At 42.6% G+C, this 27094-nt stretch overlaps 1 protein-coding gene across 1 annotated transcript; it reads left to right on the top strand.

Annotated features, from left to right (window-relative positions):
- Hapstr1 (HUWE1 associated protein modifying stress responses) lies at positions 1 to 27080 on the top strand. Its single transcript, XM_070003501.1, has 4 exons — positions 1 to 622; positions 1247 to 1327; positions 10478 to 10753; positions 24725 to 27080. Exons 1-4 carry the CDS (start codon positions 397 to 399, stop codon positions 24967 to 24969), a joined length of 828 nt encoding a protein of 275 aa, XP_069859602.1. The 5' UTR covers positions 1 to 396; the 3' UTR covers positions 24970 to 27080.
- The last annotated feature ends 14 nt before the right edge of the window (positions 27081 to 27094 follow it).

Raw genomic sequence — 27094 nt, 5'->3', positions numbered from 1 at the left:
ACGTTGCTCAGTCTCCGGGGTGGGCTCGGCGGCGCGGGCCGGGCTGCGTGCAGGAGGGTTCGGCGGGCATCGGCGGCGGCCCTAAGCAGGCCGCGGCGCCATGGGCGGGCGGTAGCGGGGCTCCCGCGGAAGACGCGCAGGGCGGCGGCGGCGTTGTTGTTGTTCTTCCGGCCCGCGGCGTCCTTCAGCGGGGCCCCGGGGGTTGGGCCGGCCCCGGGTCGGGGTCGTGCGGGGCTACGCGGGGCGGGGTCGCCGGCCCGTCGGGGTGTGGGAGGAGGAGGAGGAGCCGCCGCCGGCCGCCGGGCCCTGTCTCCGGGCCGCTCGACGACGACGCTCCCGCGGGGCCCCCGCCTGAGGAGGACGCGGCGGCGGCGAGGCCGCGGGAGGCCGCGGGGGATGGAGGAGCGGAAGGAGGAGGGCGAGGCCGAGATCCAGGAGCACGGGCCCGAGCACTGGTTCTCCAAGTGGGAGCGGCAGTGCCTGGCCGAGGCGGAGCAGGACGAGCAGCTGCCCCCCGAGCTGCAGGAGGAGGCGGCGGCCGCCGCGCAGCCCGAGCACAAGCAGCAGAAGCTGTGGCACCTCTTCCAGAACTCGGCCACCGCCGTGGCCCAGCTCTACAAAGGTGAGGCCTCGCCGCCATCTTGGCGCCGCCCGGCCCTGCCCCGCCCCGGCCCCCCCCCCCGGGGGTGGATCCCCGGCGATTTCAGACCCCCCCCCCCCCGCCTCTCCCTCCCACCCCCCACCCCGGTGTCCGTCCGACCGGGAGGCCCTGGGAAGGAACCCCGGCCACAAAATGGCGAAGGAGGAGGAGGCGGCCCTATTGTGCCCCGGGGCCGGCCTCGGGGTGGGGACTCCGGGACCGGGGCGCCTCCCTGTGGCTTTCCGGTCCCCACCGGGGCCTGGCCCCCCCCCCCTCCGTACCCACCCCCGCGGCCTGGTTCTCCCCCTCCAAGCGTGGCCCCCATCTTCCCCTTGTTCCCGATCTCCCGCTGCCTCTGGGATCCTGAAACCCGTGAACAAAATGGCGAAACCTAATATGGCCGTTCTGGAGTGATTGACGCCCAAATAACATTCTGTTTTCTCTTTCTCTCCTCTCCGTCCTCGTGTGTGTGTTTTTGTTTTTGTGTGTGTGTATGTGTATGTGTGTGTGTGTCTTTCTCTGTCTCTTCTCTGTCCCCCCCCCCTCTCATTTCTGTGTTTTTATCCCCTTCCCCCTCTTCTCTTTCTTCTCTTTTTTTCCTTCCAGATCGAGTATGTCAACAGCCAGGACTTTCTCTCTGGGTCCCCTTCCAAAACGCAGCCACGGCCGTCACCAACCTCTACAAAGGTAAAGATAACCTTGGTCTGCATTGTCACCCAAGGGGAAATTGGGGAAGGGGGGGGAACAAATGGCCGTCGCCGGGTGTTTTCTGTTTCTCTTGTTAACCTTGAATACTTTCTTTGCAACGTGAGAATCTTGGTGGTGGTCCAGCTAGATCAGTCCTGGACGATTTTGACCCCTCTGCCACCTCCCTAAGATCTGGGGTTGTGACTGGGGACATTGGGTTGTCATCGTTCAAGGGTCTGCTGTTAGCATTCAGTTGGTGAGGCCACTGATTGTACCCCAGGGCCTAAGACAGCCCCCTAAGGCCCTCAGGGGTCAGTTAGGCTTAAGCAAGCTGTACCCCCAGGCTGACCCGTGGGTGACTTGGAACAGGCCTCAGGCAAGAAAGAAGGGTTCCAGTCCCAAGCAGGCCTGGACCGAGACCTTATTCTGGCCACTTAGAGCATGGTAGTGTGGTAGCATTGAGGTGAACACTCACTAATTGGAATTATTCTTTTATTAGAACTGCTGCTTTTCCTTTGCAGTTTCATATGCTGTTTTTTTTTTTTTTTTCCAACTACCTCATACCTGCTTGTACATTACCAGCAGGAAATCTGCAACGAGTTTTGAAGTGCTAGGCTTATGTTTTTATAGTGGTGCCTTTGCTGGACTTCATTTTCTTTCCCCTTTGTGATGGCATGAAGTCTTGGCCTTGGCCATTGTACTCTCTTAACAATGAACTTGATTTTGTGCCTTGCTGGTGGGGTAAGATTTGGAGCTCCCCTCCCTTCCCTTTTTTTTTTTGGGGGGGGCAAGGTTTCTAAGGAAAAAGATTAAAGTTTTGACTGTTAATAAAATTGTAATTAAGTCAAATACATTCAGACTTTTGTTGATGGGGGACGGGGGCTAGGCAAACCTTCCAACCATTTGACACACCCTTAATCTCCTTTCAGCCATTAAGAGCTGAGGAAAGTAATGGGATTTTGTTTTGATTTGAAAATATCAAAATAGGTTGAAATAGGATATAGAACATCTCCTTGGTTCTCAGATTATTTTTGCCTAAGAATTTGCAAATGATGGCACTTTTTGTAGGATGAATGTCTCCTATTGTGAGAACTCTTGAGTTTTTGAGGACAGTATTTGAGAACTTTAGCAGAATCTTGTGAATAACATTGCCAATTTTAGGAAGTCAGGAATAGTCCAGCTCTGTTGAAAAGTGGTGTTTCACTGGCCAGCTTTTGATTTTGTGTAGCTGAATTGCTTACTTTTATTTTTTGTGGGGGAAGGAGGTCTTGGGGATGGAAATCAGGGTATCATACCTGCTAGACAGGCACTCTACTGCTAAGCAGCATCCCCTGTATTTTGACTAAAGAATAGATTGCTTACTAACATCCATCAGTACTTAAGAGTCTTAGCATACCCTTTGGAATGGCTTTGATTTCATCTGAAAGGGAATTTTGAACATGTACAAAATTCAGTTTTTGAAAGTTTCTTAGAGTACAATATACATACAGTAAAATTCCCTTTTTTAAAAGATGTAAACACTTGTTTTGTAAGTGTGTACTATTACTAAACAAAAGATGCTCATTCCCTACCCTGGCAATGGCAGTCGCTTTCCTGGTTGCTGTGGATTTTCTGTATATAGTTTTCCCTTAGGACCAAATGGTCTATAGTCTTCTGTTGGTGGCCTTGACTTAGCATAATGATTTTGAGATGGATCCACTTAGTTTATATTGCAGGCAGTAAGGGCCCTGTGTTTTTTAATTACAGAGTATAGAATTGTGTTGTTTGGTGGTACTATGGCTTATCGTTTTGCATTTGTGTGAAGGGAAAGGCAATCCAGTTCTAGTATTTCTTTGTGCTGGGCTCTTATACCAAGCTACCTATAAAAATGAATGTCCTCTGGTTTTGGTGCCATTGTTACAGATGGATTATAACCTTGTGGGACTAAAGCTAGCAAGTTTCTTTATTGCTGACTATAAAAGAAGGTGTACTCAGAAATGAATGCTGAACTCTTTGTGTTTATAAATTTTGGTTTTTTAAGACATCTTACTCTTGGAGACTTGCAAAGAGTGGATTAGTGTGTGTGTGCACCCATGTGTGCATCACTGGTCCTGAAAGAACTTTAGGGTGCTGCTCAGGTTTTTTTTTGGGTGGTGACTTGGAGTCTCATGGACTTCTGCACCACTTTTCCTGGCTTCCAACAAAAATCCTCAGATCTCAGCCTCCAGAGTAGCTAGGATTTCAGGCATGAGTCACTAGTGCCTGACTTAGAGAGTGGATTACTCTTATCTTTCTCCTTTCATTATTTTTAGGACTTTTTAGAGAATGGGCTGTAGGAATACTTGGTTACCTTAAATAGAACTAATAACAGTAGTAAAGTGTTGTCACAGGACAGACTGCATTTAATAGTGATAAATTTAAATCAGATTATTCACAGTTGTCATTAAATATAAGGGAGAAGATTAAGATTTGGGGGATCTTTTTTTTTTTTTTTTTGTCGGTCGTGGGGCTTGAACTCTGGGCTTGGGCGCTGTCCTTGTGCTCTTCAGCACAAGGTGAGAGCTCTACCGCTTGAGCCACAGCACCACTTCCGGTTTTCTAGCGGTTTATTGGAGATAAGAGTCTCACGAACTTTCCTGCCCGGGGTGGCTTTGAACCGCTATCCTCAGATCTTAGCCTCCTGAGTAGCTAGGATTACAGGCGTGAGCCACCGGCGCCTGGCTTGGGGGTGTCCTTTAAGATAACTTGCTGAATTTTATGTAATTTAGACTTAGCTGGCAAGCTAAAAATGGCTTCTTTTGTAACTGGGGAAAAACTCATACCATCTTCTTGATAACTTCTAAAATGATTTGCACAAAGGAAGGTCAGAATTGAGGTAGAAGTTAAGAGGGTTGGGGCTCTTTTAATTTCAGTAGGCTTCTGAAGAATTGAAGGTTCAGTTGGTTTGGTTGGAATACTAGCTTGAGAATGTAAGATGGTCTTGTAACCTCAGTGAGGACAGATGTAGTTCAGTAAATGGAATACATGGGCCTTTACTCCACATAGCGATCAAACTTTGGCTTCCTTATTTTGAAAAGGGGAAGAAGGTCCTGATTGCTGGTTCTTCTCCCTCCCTCCTTCCCTCTCCCCCTCTTCCTTCCTTTCCGTCCTTCCTTTCCGTCCTTCCTTTCCGTCTGTCTTTCTCTTTCTTTCTTTCTTTCTTTCTTGGTCTGGGCACTGTCCCTCAGCTCTTCAGCTTAAGGCTAGTGCTCTACCACTTGAGCCACAGCACCATTTCCAGCTTTTTCTGCTTACGTGGTGCTGAGGAGTCGAACCCAGGGCCTCATGCATGCAAGGCAAGCCACCTTCCCAGCCCCTGATTGCTGGTTTTTGATTTGATAGTTCCAAAAAAATGAAGTCTCTTCAGTATTGGGGGGCCCTGGCAGAAGGTTGTTTTTAATAGCTGCAACTAAAGGGAGTGAAAAGTTAGAGGTCATTTTAACTTTGACAGGATTGATGCTTACCTGGGAAATGGGGTCGTCTGAGTTTGCTTTGTTGGGGGCCTGAGTACTGTTGGTAAGCCCTCTTTCCCTGAGCTGCTCTGCTAGCATGGTGCAGTTTAAATCCAACTCCTCTGGCCAGGGTGGGGGTGGGGTGGTTTATTTCAGACCCAGTCTCCTGATTTCTCCATAGGAAGGAATTCTGTCTAATCTGGAATTCCTTCTACTGCTTTGGGCTCCTTGCTCATTTACTTATTCTTTTTTTTTTTAAGTTCTTCTTAAACTGGAATTTGAATTCAGGTTTTACACATGCTAGGCAGATGCTCTACCATTTAAGCTATGCCTACAGTCCTGCCTTTACATTTTTATGTGCATTTGAAGCATTGATTGTCACACACACATCTTTTGATGCTACTTTTATTAAAAGATAATTCTGAGTGTCCTTGAGCAAATCTGCACCCAGGTGTCTGTCCTAGTACTACTGAAGCTTCATTATGGTTGAGTCTTGGTAGTCTGTTGTCAGTCAGATCTTGGCTCCAGTACTTGTTTGCTGTGTGGTTCTGCAGACATGTTGGAGCCAGGTATTTCTCCCATTGTGCGCTCTGGTTTTCTTAACTGTGAATGGGCCTAAGTGCCCACAGTTTACAGTATAAGCTCTTAGTTTTGTGCCTTTCATGTTGGGAGTAAATGTTGATGGTGCTGTATTAGTGATCAATTTTCCTCCAATGTTTCCTACAGTAGGCAGTGTTTAATAGGAAGGGAAGTAACTCTAGTTTTTTGTGTGCTAGAATAAGCTTTGTTGGTTGCACCTACTTCTATCTCCTTTCCTAAGATGTAAACATGCAGCCTTTCCCAGTTGGCTCAAGGCAGGAGGGCTAAAAGAACTCTTATTTTGAATGCATTGGCATCAATTTGAGGCTTTCTATTCCTTGAAGTAACTGAAAATAGGTTAATTTGGTGAAATGAGAGAATATATATACTGTTAAACCAAGTACTAAACTAAGTAATGAACTCAGTGCAAAAGGCTTGTACCCAAAGACCTTAAAAGTTGTTTCTGCTTCTTTTCTCTTGTTCCTTTCAGTTTGTAAATGCTTATACAATTCTTTTTTTTTTTTTTTTTTGCCAGTCCTAGGGCTTGAACTCAGGGCCTGGGCTCTGTCCCTCAGCTCTTCAGCTCAAGGCTAGTGTTCTACTACTTGAGCCACAGGGCCACTTCTGGTTTTCTGGTTGTTTATTGGAGTTGAGTCTCAAGGACTTTCGTGCCCAGGCTGGCTTTGAACTGTGGTCCTCAGATCTCAGGCTACTTAATTAGTAGCTAGGATTACAGGCATGAGCCACCAGTGCCCAGCTCTACAATTCATTTTTAAAAAGTTAAAAAAAATTAAACTCTTGGATCTTTTATTGAGGCTTGGTCAGAATGGTTGGTTAGTGGCATAATTTCATAAAGAGGTTGAAAGGGCTGGGAAGGTGGCTCAGTGGTGGAGTGCTTGCCTTGCATGCATGAGGCCCTGGGTTTGATTCCTCAGCACCACATAGGCAAAAAGAAAAAAGCCGGAAGTGGCGCTGTGGCTCAAGTGGTAGAGCGCTAGCCTTGAGCTGAAGAGCTGAGGGACAGTGCCCAGGCCCAGAGTTCAAGCCCCACAACCGGACCCTAAAAAAAAAAAAAAAAAGGAGGTTGACATTTCTTTTTTTTAAAAAGTCTTTTTTTTTTTTTTTTTTTTGGGTCCGGTCGTGGGGCCTGAACTCTGGGCCTGGGCACTGTCCCTCAGCTCTTCAGCTCAAGGCTAGCGCTCTACCACTTGAGCCACAGCGCCACTTCCGGCTTTTTTCTTTTTGTTTATGTGGTGCTGAGGAATCGAACCCAGGGCCTCGAGCATGCAAGGCAAGCGCTCTACCACTGAGCCACCTTCCCAGCCCTTAAAAAGTCTTTTAAACCATAGGTGAAAATTGAGTTTTCCAGGTTCAAATCTATGCCCATTGCAGACTGACAATTCTTGGCCCTCTGTCAAAATAACTCAAAACTTGGCTGTCACTTTCTTCCAGCACTTAATAATTTTTTTTTTTTTTGGTTGGTTGGTTGTGGGGCTTGAATTTAGGGTCTGGGCTATGTTCATGAACTCTTTTACTACCACTTTGAGCTACAGCTCTACTGATTTTTGAGTGGTTAGAGATAAGAGTCTCCTGAGGACTTTTCTGCCCAGGCTGGCTTGATTCTCAGATCTCAGCCTTCTCATTAATTAGCTAGGATTACAGGCTTGAGGCCCCAGTGTCTGGCTTTTTTTCTTTTTGTTGGCCAGTCCTGAGGCTTGAAATCTGGGCCTGGGTGCTATACCTGAGCTGCTTTTGCTCACGGCTAGCGCTCTACCACTCGCCACAACACCTTTTCCAGCTTTTTAAGTAATAAATTGAAGATAAGAATCTCACAGACTAGGCTGAGGGCCTTGCCTTGATCCCCGATCCTCAGATCTCATCCTCTGGAGTAGGATTACAGCCATGAGTCTGATTATAGCCATTGCCATCAGAGTGCTTAGCAGCTTTGGGGTCCTCCCTTTCTGGAGTTTTGTATCATCTTTTTTTACCTCTGACTTGCTACATTTGTTTCCATATCTACTTAGTGTTTTCCCTGTCCTGCTTTTCTAGTTGGGGCTGACCATCCTCTGGTTTTTTCAGAAAAATATAAAATTTCTTCATGTACTTTGGCAGCAGAAACTTCGATCTAGTTGACATTTAGATAGGACAAGTTTGTATAAATTTAATTGCTTCTAGGTTTGCACATTTTGGGTTTATCCTCTTTTCTTTCTTTTTTTTTTTTTTTGGGTCTGGTTGTGGGGCCTGTACTCTGGGCCTGGGCACTGTCCCTTAGCTCTAAAGTTGGGGTTCCTGTACATCTTTGCTTGAAGAGAAGGTAGAGTGCTGTTTCCCTTTAAAATGAAGTTCATTCCTGTTCTGTTATGAGGAAATGAGAAATCAGATACTGACTGTCGTGGTGACTTGGCCATTATTCAGATTGTGAGACATGAGAAATGGCTTCCCTCTTCGTTTTTTTTTTTTTTTTTTTTTTGAGCTAGGCTGACTTGTAAATTTTCTGCTTCAGTGCTGCAGCAGGATTCAGGCATGTGCCACCACATGACCTTACTCTTGAGCTACTTTTTTTCTCTGTCTATACTGGGTCTTAAATCAGTGTTGGATGCTTGCTTGGCTGACTTGCTCAGCTGTCACTTATTTTTTTTGGTTGGTCATGGGGCTTGAACTCTGGGCATGGGTGCTGTCCATCAGGTCTTCCAGCTCAAGGCTAGCGTTTTATTGAGCCACAGCCTCACTTCCAGTTTTCTGGTGGTTCATTGGAGATAAGACTCTCATGGATTCTCCTGCCCTGGCTGTCTTTCAATAGTGACCCTAAGATCTCAGCCTCTTGAGCAGCTAGGATTATTTGCATGGGCCACTGGCGTCCTGCTCACTCTAATTCTTGAGACACACTTCCAGCCCTGCTTTTTGGTGGCTTTTGTAGAGATGGAGTCTCAGTAGACTTTCTTCCTGGGCTGGCTTTGAACTGTGATTGTCTAGAGCTTAGCCTCCTGATGAGGTAAAATTATAGCATCAGCCACCTGCATCTAGCTTAAGCTTTTTATTATCTGCAAAATTAGGTTAATTTTCTCAAAGTTACAGTCATTTAAGTGATATGTGAGCGAAAAAAATTTCTCACTTTCTTTTGAATCTAACCATGAAGACTGGCCACCTGGGGCTGGGAAGGTGGCTCAGTGGTAGAGTGTTTGCCTTGCATGCATGAGGCCCTGGGGTCGATTCCTCTGCACCATATAAGCAGAAAAAAGCCGGAGGTGGCGCTGTGGCCCACAAGTGGTAGAGTGCTAGCCTTGAATTGAAGAGCTGAGGGACAGCACCCAGGCCCTGACTTCAGGCCCCATGACTGGCAAAAAAACAAAACAAAACAAAAAAGATTGACCATTTGTTGAGAAGGTCTTGTACACAGCTGTATTTTGCTCTGAGGATTGAACCTTGGGATTGGTGTGGGCTGAGCTACCTCTGAGCTAGAGCCTAGTCTTTTTTCACTAACACAGGTTCAGTCAGTGTGAGATTGATTCATGTTTTCTTTCTGGGACATAGGTCTTTATTGTATGATGGTTGGTTTTTGCTTTTAGTCTCCTTTACATTTGGCATACATAGAAGTAAAGCCAGGAAAAGTAAGAGACAGAAGGTTCAAGGATAAGGCAAGCAGCTTGCTGGATGTCTTTAAAAACACTGTTGATGTTCTGCTAGCACAGCAGCTGACTAAAAATAAGTTCCAGTGACTTAAACTTTCAAGTATGTTTTTGAATTCCCAGGTTTGCTACATACCTCAAGTCCAGAGGGGAATTTTAAGGCAAAGTTACATAGGAAGACCTTGTCTCAAGGGGGGAAAAAAATCACTTCTCTAGCATTTTATTAACAAAACAATAGACAAGTCATTATGCCAATCATGTATCTGATTTCTCATTTCTTCAGACACAAGCCAGTCATAAATGAATGGAAAGCAGCATTTTAAAAGAGTATAAGTTAAAAAAAACTATTGGGAATTAGAAGCAGAATGATTGAAAACTTTGTTAGTCAACATTGTTGTTTTTTTTTTTTCCTATTCTAAAATGTTTACCGCAGCCTGTGTATTTCTATTTTTGGTGCTGAGCCTTTTGGTAGGACTGCATCTCCAGAATGACTTGGTAAAAATCAGATGAGCATGGATGGCCGAGTTGTGTGTAATACTTAGACATCTGTTCAGTGGTGTTCTTGGTGCTTCTGGCTTTCATGAGAATTCACTCTTCTGAAGTAAAGTGTGTCCAGTGGTTAAGGAACCCCCTCCATTACCTTGCTTTCCTCATTTGTAGCAAAGGGAACAGAAAAACCTGTCTCAAGGTGCACCATGTTACTTCCTCTCTTTTCTCATGAAGTTTTAATAAGCACTTGATAACTTTACTGATAATACTTTTGTTATTTTAGGTAACTTGGCTTAAACAAAAGTCCCTGTATTTCTGAGTTACTGCTTTTTTTTTTTTTTTTTTGCAGTCCTGGAAGGGCCTGGGCACAGTCCCTGAGTTGCTTTTTGCTCAGGCTAGCACTGTACCACTTGAGTCACAGTGTCACTTCTGGCATTTTCTGCTTATGTGGAATTGAACTGAGAGCTTCATGCATGCCAGGCAAGCAGTCTTACCACTAAGCCACATTCCTAGCCCTTGTTTTGGTTTTAAAGAACAAGATAAGCTCTAGGACTTGTAATTTGTGAACTCCAAATTTAGACCATTAAGATGAAATATGTGAGCCTGGTGCCAGTGGCTCATGCCTATCCATAATTCTAGCTACTTCAGGAGGCTGAGCTTTCAGGATTGAAGTTCAAGACTTGCCTGGGCAGCAAAGTTCATGAGATTATTTCCTAATTAACTAGCAAAATGCTGGAAGTGGAGGTATGGCTTAAGTGGTAGAGCATCAGTTTTGAATGAAAAGCCAGAGTTAAAGCTCCCAATATCAATACACACACATACTCAAGCACTCATGCAAAGATTAACTGACATTCCCAAAGACATACATTTCAAATTACTAGATCACTTACAGGTGGGGTAATTCATTTTTATTAACAGTTTTCTTTAGGAGGAAATGTAATGTGGCTGTAATGATCATCCATGTATCTTTTCTTTTTTCCTAATAGAAAGCGTGGATACCCATCAGCGAAGTTTTGATATTGGAATTCAGATTGGCTATCAGCGACGCAATAAGGATGTGTTGGCTTGGGTTAAAAAACGCAGAAGAACTATTCGTAGAGAAGATTTGATCAGCTTCCTGTGTGGAAAGGTTCCTCCACCACGAAACTCTAGAGCTCCCCCAAGACTGACTGTAGTGTCCCCTAACCGAGCTACTTCAACGGAAACTAGCTCATCTGTAGAGACTGATTTGCAACCCTTCCGGGAAGCCATAGCCCTGCATGGTAAAGCCGTTTAAACATATTTCTTTGGAAAAATGGTTAAGATGTGCCTGTGGACCTTTTTTATGTTAGGGTTAGGTCTAGATATATCAGCTGTTTCTGTCTATTAAGTAAACAACTTGCTCTAGAAATGTTAAGTAGACTGTAGGCTAAGGATTTAGGGGCACTTTTTGACGACTGTCAGCCAGTCTTAAAAAAAAGTTTTTAGGGGGTTAATTTGACCTCCTTTATGTTACAGTAGTATTCTTTCTGCAACATTAACTAAAATTCAACTTACTATGTGTTGTACATATTCTTTTCTGAATCAAAGAGGAAGTACTTGGGTCTTAAGAATTATATTACATTTTTAGTTTCTTCCAGAGCTGGTCTATGACAAGCAAGCACAGAAGGTAATTGTTGAGTTAGTCCTCACAGGATCTGCCTTAACACCTCTTACCCAGTGTGCTGTGGAGGGCTAGATAACCCAAACGAGAGGGAAATGTCATTGATTGTCCTGCGCGCTATCCTTTGAGTCCTTACTTCAATAGGATTGTGTAGAGATGCAGCTGCACCTCTCTAGATCCAGACCCATCATCAGAGGGCATTATTGGCTCAGAGGCTTAACTGTTACTGGAGAAGCCTGGGGAATGCCCTCATTCATACATCTGTTTCTCTCTGCTCTTTACTACAGACTCATAGAACAGACTGTTAATGTCTCTATGATGATATGTCAGGAAAACCTAAAACAATAGCAGCAAAATGAAAAAGGTAAAACAATGAAGCAAGATGAAAAAAATTGATTAAATCTAACCGATGATGGAATAGGTAGAAGCAACTGCTAGTGAGGCAGGCCAGTGAATCCTGTTAAAAGTCTTCCTAGGCCATGGAGTGTGTCATCTGAAAATTAGCCTGGTAATTAATAAAGATAGTGGGATATGTATGATCCAACTTCTAATGCCTATGATCTGAAAACTTTTTTTTTCCTCTTTGTAACTAGAGTATGGAGTTGGGAAGTAGTTTTTCCTGATAGCAAGTTTTTTTTTTTTTTTTTTTTTTTTTAAAGAAAAAACACGAGTCCCCTCTTGTATGGATTCACTGCTATGCATTCTACACTGTTTCCAAATACTAGAATAGTAAAGCTGCTCAGAACTTCTTTTTTTTGGTCGGTCGTGGGGCTTGAACTCTGGTCTTGGGCGCTGTGCCTCAGCTCAAGGCGAGTGCTCTACCACTTCAGAACTTTTTAAACTTGGGCACAAATGAGCTTGATCTGTTCCTACTGAACTAGGGTTTCACATGTTTCTTCTTTGGGTTGGAAAGTCAGTTACAAGAGGTATACATAGTTGGTCAGGTTAACTTCAGTGATATAGTGGGTTTCCTTATCTCTTGACTTTTCATTAAGTGGCATTTATGATTCATTCCATGCTAGTATTCTGTCAAAGACAGCTTTAAGAAACAAGCCTTGCTTGCTGTAAAATCTAATTATCTATTATTTAAAATTTTCTGAGACTGGGACTCAAACTTGGTACTTGACACTTGATAATTGGCTAGCAATCTACCACAGTTCCAGCCCCTGTAAAACCTTGTGTGTGAGTGACACTGGGTCCTGCTAGACAGACTATTGCTGAGCCACACATTGACCTGCTGTAAAATCTTTTTTTTTTTTTTTTTGGGGGGGGGGGGTCTAGTCTTGGGCCTGAACTCTGGGCCTGGGCGCTGTCCCTCAGCTCTTCAGTTCAAGGCTAGTGCTCTACCACTTGAGCCACAGTGCCACTTCCGGCTTTTTTCTTTTTGCTTATGTGGTGCTGAGGAATCAAACCCAGGGCCTCAGGCATGCAAGGCAAGCGCTCTACCACTGAGCCACGTTCCCAGTCTCTGCTGTAAAATCTTAATGCAAGAGTGTGCATAGTAAGAAGGGCAAGCTATCCTCCTCCTTAAGAAAAAACTCTGCTCTTGACTCCTGTTACATTTGCTCAAATTGAATCTGCTCAACCAGTGACAATAATAGCTACATTTGAACTTTGGGAGTTCCAGTGATGATACAGTTATAGAAGAGGCTAACAGTTTAAATTAAGCATAAATTGTGAGATGGGGGCTGGTTGTTGAATTCAGGGCCTTGTACTCGCTAGGCAAATGCTTTACCACTTCAGCTAGGCCTGCAGCCCAGTTCTCCCCGCTTTCATAAACAGTCTCATCTCACTCAGAAGACCAGGCTGGCCTGGAATTGGAAATGGTACCCCACTCTGCATCACACAAGTGCTAGGATTGCTGGTGAGCATACTCTGCTCAGTTTAAATAGTGATTTTTTTTTTTTTTTAACGTGTCAATGCTGGGCATGGAACCAATGCCTTGTGCATGCTGGGCAAGTGCTGTACTACTGAGCTGCATCCCCAGCCCAATTATGAGGGTTTTAAAAAGCTGAAATAGGGTTGAGGAGGTTGCTCAGTGATAGGGTGCTTGCCTAGCGCGCATGAGTCACTGGGCTCATGCCCTGTCACTGAATAAAACAAAGCAAAAATTTTAAATATAAAACTTCTGGGGTGGAAAAGTAGTTATAAAGTAGCTATACATGAGAGACAACTTACTGTTCAGGTTCATACCTCTAGTTCATGCGGGTAAGATTATTTTAATTAAGTAACAAGGCCTCTTGAAACAACAAGTAGTACACTGAATTTTATGGCTTTAGTGATTTGCAAGAACATCAGTGTGTTGAAAAAGCTAGCTTGATCTGAGTGTTTAAAGGTAAGCATTTAAAGGAGGTTTAGGAAGAAGGCCTTCCTAACTAGTAATGTATATTCACAATTATCTTTACCTGGTATCCTTATGAACTGATTTGTCATAGTAAATTTGAAGTAAAAACTGTTAGGGAGGTCTTTTATTTTTTATTTTTTATTTTTTTGTTATTACAAAGGTGATGTGCAGAGGACTTACAGTTACATAAGTCAGGTTAAGAGTACATTTCTTTTTTGGCCAGTCCTGTGGCTTGAACATGGGGCCTGGTCACAGTCCCTGAGCTTGGTTACTCAAGGTTAGCTCTGTCACCCAGCCAAAGCACCTCTTCTGGTTTTGTTTTTGTTTTTGTTTTAGTGGTTAATTGGAGGTAAGAATCTCACAGACTGGCATGTAAAGCCTGGACTGGCTTCAAACCCATGATGCTCAGATCTCAGCCTCCCGAGTAGTTAGGATTGTAGGTGTGAGCCAGCAGCACCGGCTAATAGTACAATGGACAGTGTTACCCCTGCCCTTGTTCTATCCCAATTTTTTTCCTCTAAAGCGGTCTTTTAAAATGTATTTGGAAGCTTTTTATAAAACATTTTTCTTATTGGTGGTACTCTGCAGAGATTGAAACTAGGTCTCCATAGGTCCCCTCCTGGCCATAAGGTATGGCAGTCTGCCTTTTAGGTCTCCCGTCCTTGCTGGGATCACAGGTGTGTGCCACTGAATTTAGCTTCCCATTTAACTTGGGATAAGTAGACACAATGGACTCAGCTATGGGTTGAGGAGTAGTCTTGCCAACATTTCTTCATGCAGACCTCCCAGCTGCCATTCTAGCCTCCCAAGTAGCTAGGATTAGAGGTGTGAGCCACTGAATCCTTCCTTAAGGAAACATCTTAATTAGGTATATTCTGTGTCAGAACTTAGTTTTGCATATAGTTGACTTTGTCAAATTTGAAATATTACTGAGGACAAACCAAAGTTTTTCAGATCTTTCCACTTGAGGAAAAGTCTGCATTTTAGGTTTCCATAGAAGGAACAAAGAGACCTGAAAAAATATGAGGCAGACTTGTTCGTAAAGTATACTTCACTTTCCTCCTTTCATCTCTTTTCTGTCTTTTATCTCTTTATGGAGGTGGTTTTTCTCTTGAGTATTTTCAGCATTTTCCAAACACTGCCACAACCAATATCTACACCAAACACACCGGTGTACCAAACATAATGTGTTTTATTTGAAGAAAAAGATGAGGTATTTGCAGAGTAATTTGTGTACACAGAGTGTAACAGTAAGTTAGAGCTCCTGATAGATAACCTCAATGAGTCTTGGGGTAGCCCACTTTAGCAAGAGAGAAGAGGTAAAGAATTTCAATCAAAAGCACATCATTCACTTAATGGTTCTTAAAACAGTTTCAGTCAAAACAGCTTTAATTAATGATTGGCAGTGTAAAGCTGTAACCAGTACTTTTATTTTTGACATCTAGAACTTGATACTCAGTTGATTTTTTTTTTGTGTGTGTGGGGTCTTAACCTTGTTAATCTTCATCTTAAAATAACATTGAGAATTTACTGAAAGCTGAATTAAACTCAGTATAAACAGATTTCAAGTGGATTAAAAAATCCCCCTTGACTACTTTGGTTCTCGCCAATGTTTTTCATAATTCTTGGAGCCATCCTTGCTCTTCAAGAAAGAGCCTCTCCTTTTCTTTTGCTTGGGTCTCAGGATTCTAGCAATAGCTACCACCTTTGCAGGTCCTTCAAGGGGCCAGATTTGTAAGTCTTTAGATTTCCCTAGTCTTTCAAACTAGTCATTGTCTTATATCGTTGTCCTGTGGAGCACATCTCCTAGTGTATTCTGTAGTTATTTGTCTTCAAATGACATTCTCACACAACTCAGCCTTCTGTTCCAGTGATAGCCAGCACACATCAGCTCCTACAACTTCTTCAGTCAGGAAGATAAGCAACTGGAGAGCTTCCTTTTTTCCTCCCTCATAGTTGTTGGATTTGAAGTCCTAAATGTGATATGTGTAAGATAAAACCTTAGGATTTTGTTTTCCTTCTTACTAGTACCTGGATTTAAACTTTCAGGCCTTGCTTTTTGCTGATTATTTGGGGGATAGAATCTCAAGAACTTTTCTCCCTAGGCTGACTTTGAATGTCTGTCTTCTAGATCTCTGTCTCCCAAGAAGCTAGGACTAGCTAGGATTATAGACATAAGCTTAGGCTAATCTTTCTGCTCTTGCTTCCCATTTCTGAACTGTCAGTTCTTCATGAGATCACTGTAGGTATCTTTTCTCTTGTCACATTTCTGCTAATGTTTTCGTGCAGCCTACAGGGGAAGTCTAAACATTACAAGGTAGTATGGTCCCCTCTTGTCAGAAATTCCAGCTATACCGTGTTAACCCTTAGAGTACTGTGTGTGCTCTTGTACAAGTCTTACCTCCCCCACCTTTTCATTCTCTTTAAGACTGATCACCAGGGTGGGGGAATGTGGCTTAGTCATGTAGAGTGCTTGCCTAGCATGGTTCAATTCCTCTGTACCACATAAACACAAAAAACTGGAGTGATGCGGTGGCTCAAGTGGTAAAGCACTAGCCTTGAGCACAGAGGCTCAGTGACAGAGCCCAGGCCCTAAGTTCAAGCCCCAGGACTGGCAAAAAAAAAAAAAAAAAAAAAAAAAAAGACCGATCACACAACACTTCTGTAGTGCTGTTTTCCTTTTTTACCATTCTTTTTTTTTTTAAGCAGAATCTGCTGTGTGGGCTAGAGTGGACTCAGACTTGCAAACTTCTACTTTAGTTAGCTTCCTAAGTGCTGGGATTTCCAGTGTTTGCCACCATGACCAACCTGTTTTCCCTTCCCTCCTTCTTAGTGGGGTTTGACCTCTGTAAGTTAGGCATGTGTAAATTGACACTGTAGAATTGACACTTAATTCTCTCATTCTTAAAGCCTTTCCTAAATTAGGCCTTACTTAATATCCAGGCAGTTCCTTCCTGTTGATTGGGGCTATGTTAGTGCGGGGCTCCTTGTTTGGTTCTTTTTGACTTCTGTAGAACCTACCAGAGTCTGGTTACAGTTCTGGTTTGAAGTTATTACAGAGGTAACACATAGATCTGAGAAGTGAGTGACTTCACGTAGTAGGATCTAAGACCTGGAAAGAGTTGAGGATTGCAGTCCCCAGATGACTAGAGGATGAAACCTGTGTGTAAATCTAAGGATGCAAAAAATAGAATCTTAAATTAGAATAAGCCCTTTGAAGGGCTTGAGGCCTTTCTTTAAAGACATGAGCAAATAGACAAACTTCGTATGTCTCTGATCTAGATTTGAAGATGAATATGAATGGTTTGTGGCCAGTTGACTCCACTATGTGTCTTCGGCTCACATTGCGGGAAGAATGCTGTCGTGCCCTATAGAATCTTGAACCACAGTACCACTCCTGGCCTTTTCTGTTCCTTTGGTACTGAGGAATCCAACCTAGGGCTTCATGCATGCTAGGCAAGCACTCTACCACTAAGCCACCTTCCCAGCCTCCCAAGTCATCTTTTTGAAGGTAATACACTTACGTGGTATGAGAGCCTGTTCTCTGTGGTACTGTGTTCTTTCCTTGCGCAAAGGTTTGTTGGTTAGTTCTGAGTCTGGTGTGGGTGTCTGCCCTCTGCCTGCCCGTGGTAGACAGGACATAAAATAGTGGACTTAACACTTAACCCTGGATGTCATGTCGCAGTGGTCTTTGAGGATTCTTTGCCTCTATAACTGCAGCTTTCAGCGCTGTTAATTTAGACAGCCATACTACTCCTTCCTTAGATATTACTTGCTAAGCTCTTGGACTTGTTACCTGTTGACAAGCTAGGGAAATAAGTTACATTCTCTTTCACCTCACTGAAGAGACATTAGGGTAGGTAGATAGGTAGGTGTTTGTTGGAGTAGAGGAAAAACTGCTGGGATTTGAATTCAAGGCTTTGCCAGGCAGGTGCTCCACCACTTGCCATATCACCCGGCCTGAGAGCTTCTGAGTTCACTTGCCAGGCTTATGTTGTCTCAAAAGCTTAGTTTGAATTGTTTGTCTTTGTGAACTCCGTTGTCATTACTGGAATTGGTTCAAGGGTACATAGTGAGGAGGGACATGTATTCTGAAGGCAGAGCCAGATGCTGGGTGAAACTTCAATTATTCCCCCCCCGCCCCCCCCCCCCCCCCCCCCCGCCCAATCACGTCACTTCAAAGCCCCCATCATTTTGTAGCTTGCTGACCCCAGCTCACGGATATTTCCTGCTGGGTGCCATTAGCTCAAGCCTGTAATGAGGCTGAGGTCTTAGGATTGAGGTTTGAAGCCAGCCCAGACAGAAGAGTCCGTGAGACTCTTTAACTCCAATGAATCAGCAAAAGACTGAAGTGGAGGTGTGGCTCAAGTGGTAAAATGTCAGTTCTGAGTGAAAAAACCAACCTATAGAAGCCTGAGGCCCTGCGTTAAGCCCCAGTACAGACAGACACACAATAAAATCAGATACTTAGTTTTTATTGGCTAGATAACTGACCATCTTGACTGCAGTACTTGTAATCAACATCAGTATGCTAGAGTTTTTAACACTGAAATTATGCCTCATTTCACACAAAGGCCAGTAACAGGCAGGATCTGGTGTCATCATTAGGCACCAATGGGGAACACTGCCAACATTGGCACTTGACTGACATTTTCTTAGCAAAGAATAAAGAACAACAAGAAACAGTATCTTCTCAATTTCAAGTTTGTCTAATGTTGAAAGCAAATTAATAAGACTGTGGGCTAGTGCTTTTTGCCAGCATATGTGCTGAGAGGGACTTGAACAGATTCAGGCAATCCAGCCTTTACTGTGACACTTGGGAATTTCAAGAACAAAGCAAGAAATTGAATAGGTATTTTTTATTTTCTCTTTTCTCTCTCCTTCTCTCCTCCCCCCCCCCCCCCCCCCAATGGGATTTTGCTGTATTGCTCAGAGGATCTCAAACCCTTGTGTTCCAGCAGCAGTTGGTTGAACATTGAGTTTGGTGTTAGGTTTTCTGATTTGTGCTGTTAAGTCCTTCTGCAGAGGTGTGGCTGTGTTGTTCCTGGCCATTCTATAGCCCTTTCTATAGCCCACTACTATCTAATTCACAGAGTACACAAAAACACTCTTCGTTGGAGGCATGGGCAGGTGGCTAATAAAGATGGATAATTGTTTCTGACCCATTAGGAATCTGTTAGTGTGAAGAGTTTGATCTACAGGGAATCTGTTAAGGTCTAGTGGTTTTTTTGTGCTTTTGTCAGTTGTGGGGCCTTGAACTCAGGGCCTACGTGCACTGTCTCTGAGCTTTATTGCTCAAGGCTAGGGTTCTACCATTTTGAGGGACAATGCCACTTCTGGTTTTCTGGGGGTTAGTTGGAGATGAGAGTCTCAAGGACTTTCCTGCTTGGCTGGCTTGGAACCGTGATCCTCAGATCTCAGCCTCCTGAGTAGTCAGGCTTACCAGGCATGAGCCACTGTTGCCTGGCCAGGCCATTATGTCTTACATACCTTAAAACCTTCATTGTTAGCCTTTGCCCTATCTCATCTAACATCCTATGGGCTATATTTTCTTAAAGTCATTAAATTGCTTGACATGGTTGGATCTGGAGAATCTGGGTGTGGGGACACTGTTAGAAAAATGTGACTATTTGGATTTGGAGTCAGGGGTTTTAAGTAAAGTCAGAAAAACAGTTCACCATGAAAAAATTCATAAGGCAAATTGCTAAAATGGCAACCTCTTTAGAGTTCGTAAAAAGCTGTAATTTTTTTTAAAGCTAGTTGTGATTTTAGCTAAACTTGAGTCAGCTTTTTTTCTTCTGAGTACAAGTGTTTTTGTAATGCCTTCTTTCTGTTCTTGCTCTTTCTCTCTTCTCTTCTCTTCTCTTCTCTTGTGAGTGAGTGAGTGAGTGAGTAAAAACGTTCTTTGGCCCAGGTATGCCAGAGTGATATGGACAGAACCACATTTGTGAGAACCAACCTTTCCTGATGAAATTCGTTACTTGATAACACAAGGAAGAACTTTGTGTTTGGTTCTCTCATCCTCCCTGCCACTCACCCATCCCTCACATTGATGTAGCTAAATGTTTAGAAACATATTTTGACATTAATAAAGAGAGAAACTTCTAGCAGTTACCAGTAGCAAAAGGGTTTATGTCCTACCATCTTTCAGAGCCCTTCTGAAGCCCGCACTCCTGGCAGTGTGTGGAACATAGTATGTACGTGGAACGTAGTACGTACATCGATTCTTGATGATGCTAATTGAATATTGCTGTCTGAACTAAAAAAAAGTCAGTTGTGGGGCTTGAACTCTAGGCTTAGTGCTGTCCCTGAGCTCTTGAGCTCAAGGCAAGCACTTGAGCCACAGCGCCCCTAGCGCCCCTTCTGATTTTCTGGTGGTTTATTGGAGATAAGAGTCTCATGGACTTTCCTGCCTGGGATGGCTTTGAACTGTTATCCTCAGATTACAGGCGTGAGCCACCGGCACCCACCCAGCTTGTCTGAACTTTTTGAAGTAACATAACTGATGACTATTTACACTGAAGTGTGTCTCTGAAAAGTTTATCTAGAAATTAAGATGTAAGAAATGAACGCACCAAAGCAATCTCTTCATTGCTATAATTGATTATACTATAATTGATTATAGTATTTCAGTCTTCAGTTCTCTCTAAAGGCTGGAACTTGTAACTAAATTGCTTTTCTTCCACTAGCTTCTAACAATGAGAACAAGTCAAGGCAATTAGATGGCATTAACAGTTGGGATTTTTTTATTGAGGTGAAGTTGTTTGAAGTAGGACATTAGATTCAACATCAGTAATAAGAGTTGTCTTGAGCCTGTAGTAATATTTTGTTGCCCTTTTTTTTTGTTACAGTGAAAGAGGAGGCCATGTCTCAAAGTCAGTTTACTTACCTAGCACTTAATTTAGTAGTTACTGAGTTTAATATCCTTTTAATATACTCATTAATTTTCTTAAGTAAATTCTTGGAAAATTTGAAAATTTCCAAAAATAAAATATTCAGTATCTTGTGATCTATATAGCGATAAATGCAGTTCAATGTTTGGTACATTTTCTTTTTTTTAATGTATAAATATTAAACTTATTTCATAGTTGAGATCATATTGCATATATGGTACTGTATCTTGCCTTTTTCATTTTAACATGAGCATTTTTTCCTCCCATGGCTTTAAAAACTGTCTTTGAAAAATGGAAAGCATTTTGGGCTGTCAGCATTAACTGAAAATGTTTTCTTGGTGTGACACATGTATCTTTGTAATTGGTTTGATTTATTTAGTGTGCTTTACTTCAATAAAAATTCAGTATTTCACTGTACAGCTTGGGGTGGGGAGTGGTATCTACTTCACATTACCACTGTCTTCCTAGTAGAGTTGTTTTTAAGCTTGAGCTCCCTGCACGTGTAAAACACTACATCCACACCACAGTACTTGTCTGCCCTGTGTGCACATTTGAATAGTGAGTACACTTCATTCCAAGGAGTGGAAATGCCAGGTTAGGGCTTCCAGGCAGGGTGGTACCCACTTTGTTCCAGCTTTGGGGATTTCAGATACTGAGCCTGTGCTGGTGGGTCTCCAGTGCCTGTTCCCTTCCACCGGGCAGAAGCCCCTCTGGCCACTGCAGTGGACCAGTGCAGTGAGATTGATTGGGTGGGCATTCACTCCTTCTCTGCCTGTGTGTGACCTGTGTGCTAGAGGATGAATTACATGTAATTGACTTTGCGAACAGCATTTTATGACCCTAAGCATGAATTTGGTATGACAATAATAGCTGTGCTACTTTTAATAATTGCCATGTAACTTGGATTCCTATAATCTGGACTGTTAAGTTTGTTTTAGCTCCATTGAAAGTTTTCAGAGTATGATTAAGTCATCCTAATATTTTTCCTACTCCTGCACTAATCATTTTAAATGAATACAAAAGCTTTTAAGACTGATGAGTTTTATTTATCTTGTATTAAGCAATTGAGACTTTTCTGTCTAATGCTACTTGTTCTGCTTGCTTTTTGTCAATTGATATTCCCATAGCCATTTTGAAAAAAGTGTGTTTTTAGTAGAAATTAAGTTGTATGCCCTCAGGACGTACAACTTAGTTTTTTTTTGTTCTGAAGCATGTTTTAGATTTTTTTGTATTTGTATAGGCCTGTGTTCATGTGGCTTAGCTAATAAGGTTTCCTAAAGCAACTTCCAGTAGTTGTCATTGGTTTATAAAATAAAATTTGGGCTGTTTAAAATGCATATTTTTTTTGGTTGTTAATCTTCAATTTTTTTTTGTTTTGATACTTGTGAAAACTTTTGGGGGGACTATTAGTGAGTCAAACTTTGAAAAGATTTTCACTACTGAGAGTAGGTTATATGATTTTATTAGAGTTGTTAAACCCTAAGTCACAACCCATTAGAGAAAAAGATTTTCCAGGAATAACAGCATTTTTCAAATTGGCCAAATGATGTTTAATGTATATTTTCTTTTTAATGGAGAAGTTGAAACAAGAAACATTTGCTTGAAGTGAGTAGTCCCCTTCTGATGTAATGTTTTTATGAGGCTTTGGTATATGTTTACTGCCATGGGACCCTAGGGACTCACCATTAACAATGGGTGGTTGTGTTGAATTCTTCGTGTAGTTTCAGATGATAGAAGGGGATCCTGAATGTAATAACTGAAGTAGCCCAGTTTATTGCCAAGTTCTCAAATGTAATAGTTACCTCAGAATCTTTTGCATTATGGAGCAAATAATAAAAAGGGTGTATGAAAATATTGGATACCTTCTAGTAGTATATTATCTTGTGAGATTAGGGGAAAGGAACAGACAGACAGTTCTCTCCCTGAAGAGTTTGTCTACATGTAGAACTGGAGGAAAAAAAAACCCCAACGATTTGCGAGTAATTGTAGGTGTGGCATTTGGTTGACTGACAAACTTGATTTTAGTTTAGTGAGCAGCCCGTAGCCTGCATTTATTTGCTTATTTGTTGAAGTCAGCAGCTAACTGAGTTTTTATTTCAGCGTATTTCAAATTGTGGGATAGGATTTTAACATATTCTTCTGCAGTATTCAGTGTTACTATGTTAGTTCACTAACCAGAGATGAAAAGACTGCTTACAGGAACAAGAGATGATTTTCTTAGCCCCTTTTACCTTCTGTGAGTGTGTGTGCACGTGTGCATGCGTGCGTGTGTGGCGGCTGGAATTTCCTTTTTATTTTTTTGAAGTGAGCTTGTGGGTTGGGATGAGGAAGGTACAGTTCCCCTTTGAAGATGTTATTTGAAGAAGCAGGCAGTCAGAACTAATGTGTGGGCCTTTGAGCATAAGAAAGAGGTTGCTTCTGTGGTCCAGATCTGGAAAACAGCTGCCCACAGGCACGGCTAAGGGGTGGGGTAGCTCACCCTGGTGACACCTGTCTGGTAGGCGGAAGGGAAATGCACAGAGGGGAAGGAAGCAGCTGGCAGGCTGGAGAACAGGAAGGAGTGGGAAGTTTGAGTCAGGAGAGAAGAGGCAACAAGTGCCTGGGAAAAAGAGGAGGGACAGGTTAGGAGAAGCAGGGAAGTTGCTGGAGGAGCTTGCAGGCCTTGGGTATTGGCCTGAGTAAAAGAATGGCAGTTACTGATGCTGGCACTGCATGATTCATTCTTAGGGTGAAACAGGAAGGAAGAGCTACTTATGGATCAGAGAGATGCGGCTGCTTGTCCTAGCCCCTAGGCTGCTGCCACTTTGCCTAAAACAATTGAGGCTTTAAGAGGAGGTGGTGTAACAGTGAAGTTGGAGTATGGATTGCACCTGAAGGGCTGGTCTCAGCTCTTGCCTTTTGACCTTGGGTATAACTTTTTTTTGCTAGTCCTCCAAATGTTAGTGTCTTTACCTTTAAAAAAAAATAGGTGATGGTCTTTTAGAGGTAGTAGAGGAAGGGACATGTGATTTTCTGAGAACTAGTGTAGGGGGCAGAGATTGTGTGTGTGTGTGTGTGTGTGTGTGCTGACTTTGGGGCCTGAGCTGTTGTGCCAAAGGGTGTGTGTGTGTGTGTGTGTGTGTGTGTGTGTGTGTGTGTACTGACTTTGGGGCCTGAGCTGTTGTGCCAAAGGCTGGTGCCAGAGCCCCAGTTCTGGCTCTTGTTGATTAATTGAAAATAAGATTTACATGGACTTTTCCTGCCTGGGCTTGCTCCCAACTGTGATCTTCAGATCTCAGCCCCCTGAGAAGCTAGGATTAAGAGCTACTAGCACCTGGCCAGAGATTTTTTTCCTTTCAATTTCATTTTTAAGTTTAAGCCACATTATAGTTCAAAATTAGAGCAAATGGGCTTCTACCAAAACAAGCCACTAAGCTTATATTAAAATCTCAGGTACAGGCCCTAGTCTTCAAACATGGGTTAATAATCATTGTAAATTTAGTCAGTAACAAAGTCTCTAGGTGAGGTTGGAGTAATCCAATGAAAAAGTCATATAGGTGGAGAGTCCACAGGCCAATTTAGGCTTCCAAAATTCAACACTTGTACGATCTTTGTGGTCTGACCTGACTCAGGCCTTGCAAACAGAGTTTGATCTTGATCATTCAGTGTTGGAATATAAGTTTGCTCCTTAACTGTTTAAGATTCTAAGGAATGAGTGTTCCACAGTTAGTACTGGGCCTGTTGTGGGTTTCAGGACTTAATAGCAAAGCAGAATTCCTTACCCAACCCTGCCTTCCTGACTTAGGGTATCAGATAATGTCCACACCTGGGAGGGATGATGATATGCCAGGGCTTGGTATTCAAATGTCCTGGCATTTTCAGCTTGGCAGCGTGGGCACCTTGCCTAGGGGGCTTGTGGGACCACTCGGGCCTGGTAATGATTTCTTGCTGCCCCCATTTATTTATATTACATGTAGACGTGATCCACAGATTGCGAAATGAAATGATCATGATCCAGTGATCATGAAATCACCATGAAATGGTGATTGGATAACCAGATGTTCTGATTAGAGCAAGCACTTCCCATCCTCATCTGAAAGTCACATAGAGTATCCCCCCGAAATAATAAGGGAGAATTTCATGATGGATATGACACATAGTAGGCTTTCTGTAACTGCTGTCAATATCACACCTATTGGTAGTATTGCCAAGGTCAAAGCTAGATGATGAGTTCTTCCAGAATAAAATGGTGACCCCTTACCAAGATAACCAGCAGACATCGTTGACACTGACAACATGAAAGAAAAATAAAGTGGGTTGCTTTCGTAAGGGTCAAATAATTGAGCAACTCTAAAACCTCTTTTCTTCTTCCTAGGTCTTAGTGGTGCAATGGCTAGTATAAGCGTGCGTTCGAGTACCCCAGGCTCTCCTACACATGTAAGCAGTGGATCGAATGCTAGTCGAAGGAGAAATGGACTCCATGATGTCGATTTGAACACTTTCATATCAGAAGAAATGGCACTCCACTTGGACAATGGTGGAACTAGAAAGCGTACCTCAGCCCAGTGTGGCGATGTCATTACAGACTCACCAACCCATAAACGCAACAGAATGATCTAAACCGCAAACATTTTCACACCCACCATGCTGCTTGAGAGCCACTTGATCCTCAACATATACTATTATTGCAAAGGAAACATGAGGCCATCTTCCCTTGTTCACTGTTTAAGACAAGTGAATTCTATAGTGGTTGCCATAAAAGGAAGTTCTAGGCATTTACAGTAGATGCCTCTTGTAACTATGGCTTTCTCTCAAAACTATAACCCTAGCAGAGGACATCAGATATTGTATAGTCATTAGCAAGATCATCATAGGCAAACATATCCGTTCCAAGGCTAAAAGTGACCTTAACTGTATTTATTCTCAAAGGGAAAGGAAATATCAGATGTTTATTTGGTTATAGAATGCTTTTTTTCCCCCCTCGTATCTTCCTTTTCTCCTTTTTTGGGGGTCCATTTCCTGCTGTGTTAATTTTGTTTCAACAGTATTGCCAGGTTCTTATAATTGTCTAAAAACATGATTTGGCTTCCTCGTCAAATCCACAGGCTTCCATTTTTGCAACCGGCACTGTACCATGCACCTGGTTTTTAGTTAGTTTTTTTTTTTTTTTTCTTCCAGTTTCTAATTCTGGTAATTGTGTGATGTAAAGAGGTGCTATGATGGTCATGCAATTAATACTTAATACTGAATCAATATACAGAACTCTATTGGATTCACTTTGTGTGTCTTAGTGCTCTAAAAATAGCAATATGATTAAACTGCCCCAGATTAACCCTATAGGCTTCAAATACTCAGTTTTCAGACAAGTACTACTTCCTGTGGGGGCTTCTTTCCCTAGGGTACATGGAAACTGTCTAGACTGCATTCGAGGGGACGTGAAGGAGGGCATGACTTTTGAGAGTGGGCTTCCTTTTTGGTTCAGTGTTGACTGGTGGGAGATGGATAGTGGAGCTCGCTATTCTAATCTTTCCTGTCCTGTTTTCAGTTTTCATGGATGCCCCACTGTTCAGTTTCCATTGTAGTGGGTGAAAGATGACAGAGCTCTTGTTTTACCAACTACTAATGTGATCACAACTTACTCTACCTTGTCCCTCTTCTCCTCAGAAGTACAGTTTGGAATCTCATCCTGGAAAAAGATGGAATCGCATGGAGGTTCTCTAGACATTAGTTAGATCTCAATAAAAGTGCTCATTAGAGTCCTCTTTGGGTAAATGTAAGACCTCTTGTAGCTACAGCGTTTTAGAGCATGCTTCATCTTCATTTTTACTATCTTGACTTGAATGATAGTCTTTTTTTAGATGAAGAACTGATGTCAGCCTGCCAGGTACTGTAATTTATTCTATCCTATTATTATATATCAAGTTAGGACAGTGAAAAAAATGTTTCCTTGCAGACTTAGTCCAGTATCAGTTACTTCCTGTTCCTTAAATGACCATTGCAAATCAGTGTAAGGGTTTTTCAAGTAATTACTCACAGCACTTTGTTAAAAGTTTGCAATTTTTTCAGCCATTTAATAATACCTTTCTGTGAAGAAACTTTGCTAAGTTAACCATTATTGATTGGGTGGGATGTGAGTGGAATGTTAGAAATGTGGTGTGAATTGAAGTTCTGTATTATTAGATATAGCCCTTATTTAAAACAGTGAAACTCAGACTCAAACTAGGAATGAAAGTGAGGTATTCCACGATTTTTTTTTTTCAAAAGTGGATCATTTTTTTGGGTTTGTTTGAGTATAATAGCAGGAAGAATTATAGCAATCTGTCATTTTACCTGAAACGGACAAGCCCAAGCCTATGTATTTTCAAGTTTCCCTTTGGAATATTCAGAAAGACATTTTGAGTTATCTTTGCTTTTTTGTCTTTGTGCATTTAGTCTGGATTTGGGTTTCGGCAGTGTGAGGTGTTGCCCCTGAGAGGCCAGAGCTCCGGTTCTGAAGGGTTTTGAGATAATCCCCCACATCTTGGTTCTATTTCTTCTCTCCAAGTTGAATAACAATATTTTTGGTTGTTTTGTTTAAGTTGGTGCTCTGATGCTTAATCTTAGGGCCCTTTACTCTCAGTTGTCAAATTTTGATAAAACATGTGCCATTTTCTTTGGTAAGAGAAAGCAGGTCTTAATGTCTGCCAGAGTTTATATGCCCATTGGCTCCATTAAACTTTTTAAAAACTTTAGCATCCGTTACTTT

The sequence above is a fragment of the Dipodomys merriami genome, unplaced genomic scaffold (genome assembly GCF_024711535.1).
Source record: "Dipodomys merriami isolate MVZ:Mamm:240054 unplaced genomic scaffold, mDipMer1.0.p SCAF_60, whole genome shotgun sequence".
NCBI classification, from domain to species: domain Eukaryota; kingdom Metazoa; phylum Chordata; class Mammalia; order Rodentia; family Heteromyidae; genus Dipodomys; species Dipodomys merriami.
Note: the sequence above shows the minus strand (reverse complement) of the source record. Positions and strands in the feature narration are given on the sequence as shown.

Excerpts from the sequence above, each read along its gene's own strand:
- Hapstr1 (XM_070003501.1), top strand. The coding sequence starts at position 397 with ATGGAGGAGCGGAAGGAGGAGGGCGAGGCCGAGATCCAGGAGCACGGG. Across the intron at positions 623-1,246 it reads CGTGGCCCAGCTCTACAAAG|ATCGAGTATGTCAACAGCCA; the intron begins GTGAGGCCTCGC and ends TTTTCCTTCCAG. Across the intron at positions 10,754-24,724 it reads GGAAGCCATAGCCCTGCATG|GTCTTAGTGGTGCAATGGCT; the intron begins GTAAAGCCGTTT and ends TCTTCTTCCTAG.